Here is a 1,995-nt window from a genome sequence, read left to right as displayed (position 1 = left end):
ATATACCGGGTGTCCACTCTCAAAGTCGAACATAGGGAATTAATATGTGTATTCAATTCGTAGTCTTTTGGCAATTATTTCTATAATACACCAATATAGTATGTTAGCAATAAAGGCTTCGAACGATTTTTATTAAAAATACACAAAAATACTAGTAAGGAAAAACAAATTAAAGTAAATATTCAAATAACCCCCCGTTTTGAGCTAAGCAATATCCCAGTCGGTTGTAAAAACTATTTCGCACATTCGCTAACTCCCTGTTAGTAATTAACGCGCATTCAGTAACTATAGCTTCTCTCAAAGAATTAATATCTGGGTGGCGTCTTTTATAAATTTTACTTTTAAGGTGTCCCCACAAGAAGAAGTCGCAAGGTGCCAAATCTGGAGATCTGGCTGGCCAATTTATGGTACCACTTCTACCAATCCAATGATTTGGAAATGAATTATTTAAAAAATGTCTAACGTTTAAACCAAAATGCGCAGGACAGCCGTCTTGTTGGAACCAGATCTCCTGATTTTCTCTTGCAACGTCTTCCAATGCGGGTCCTACCTTTGTTACCAAAAGATCTAAATAGGTTTCTGAATTTAAGTTTCCTTCAATTTCAAATGGGCCGATAATATTATGATTAAAAATCCCAGCCCAGATATTAATTTTTTGAGGATACTGAGTTCTGGTTGAAATATTAAGCCTAGGGTTTTCCTGAGCCCAATGACGTGTGTTTTGAACATTGGGTTCATTATTGAGGGTAAAGGTACACTCGTCTGTGAAGCATATCGACGATAGAAAGCGGCGATCGTTGTTAGCGCGCTCTTGTATCTCATAACAAAATGCACTCCTACTTTCTTCGTCAACATAAAAAATCTCTTGATGACATTGTGGTTTATAAGGGTGATATTTGTATTTCTTTAATATCATCCATACCCGCGACTTACATAAACCAGTTTCATGGGAAATTTGCCTCAAACTGTACGTTGGGTCTGCATTTATCATCGCCAAAACTTGCTCTTCTGTGCGGTCATCCCCTTGTCGATATCCTATGATATGATGTCATTTTAGAACATGTTTTAAAATAAAATTTGTAATGCTCACCACCCCTACTTTCTGATTCTACTGAAATATTTGCCTGATTTTCAAATTTTTCTACATATTTTTGTATGGTACTTGCTGATGGTATCGGTCTCGTATTAAACGCAACGGCAAACAAATCTCGAACTCTTCGCAAACTAACACCGCTATAAAAGGTTTTTACCATAAAAACTCTTTCTTCGTTGGTATAATTATTCATCTTTCCGTAAATTCAGTTTCACAAAAGCGTAAACGTCAAATTTTTATTGATAAACAAACTGTTTCAAGCCTACTATGTTTTGGAAAATACTGTCGAATTTTTAATCAAAACGATTTAAAATTTTTCATTACAATTTCAATTTTTAGTCTTGTTGTTAGTATCAGTGGATGCGCAATAATTTTCTCTTTCCAATGATACCATTACCTTTTCTGTAGAATAAGTTGGCGAGCAGAAATCCGCAAAAACGTTCAACTCCATGTTAAATCCCTATGTTCGAGTTTGAGAACGGACACACGGTATAATGGTGTTGCGTATCGAGTTTTTGTTAGGGGTTGCTAAATGCCAGACAAATAATGAAGTAATATCATTAGAAAACATGTACTTTACATATAACAATCTTTCTACATGAATTTGCAATATTACTCCATACCAGTGGCTGGGTACAAAATGGTGACAACGAATAAAAACCTTCGAAAACAACGGACAAGTATTTGCATACCCCTGTCTACCCTCTACCGTAGGTCTGGCCAGTGGCGGCGCGTGGTGGTGCGTCTTGGGGGTGCACAATTTAAAAAAAAGGAGGAAAAATGGGGCCACGGGCAAAACGCCGTTGGCGAAAATTTTTTGAGTGTCACCGCAACACGGAGTTTTTTGGGCCTATTAAATGGCATAAAAAAGCTTATTGATGAGACCTCTAAATACTCCAGGG

General features: G+C 36.8%; 1 protein-coding gene across 1 annotated transcript; it reads right to left on the bottom strand.

The window, feature by feature from the left end:
- Positions 1–114: 114 nt before the first annotated feature.
- LOC116177122 lies at positions 115–1,581 on the bottom strand. Its single transcript, XM_031495997.1, has 2 exons — positions 1,091–1,581; positions 115–1,035 (listed from the first exon to the last, which is right to left on the bottom strand). The coding sequence occupies exons 1-2, from the start codon at positions 1,284–1,286 to the stop codon at positions 170–172; spliced, it is 1,062 nt and encodes a 353-aa protein (XP_031351857.1). The 5' UTR covers positions 1,287–1,581; the 3' UTR covers positions 115–169.
- Between the last annotated feature and the right edge of the window lie 414 nt (positions 1,582–1,995).

This window comes from Photinus pyralis, unplaced genomic scaffold (genome assembly GCF_008802855.1).
Source record: "Photinus pyralis isolate 1611_PpyrPB1 unplaced genomic scaffold, Ppyr1.3 Ppyr1.4_LG7, whole genome shotgun sequence".
In the NCBI taxonomy this organism is placed as follows: Eukaryota; Metazoa; Arthropoda; class Insecta; order Coleoptera; family Lampyridae; genus Photinus; species Photinus pyralis.
Note: the sequence above shows the minus strand (reverse complement) of the source record. Positions and strands in the feature narration are given on the sequence as shown.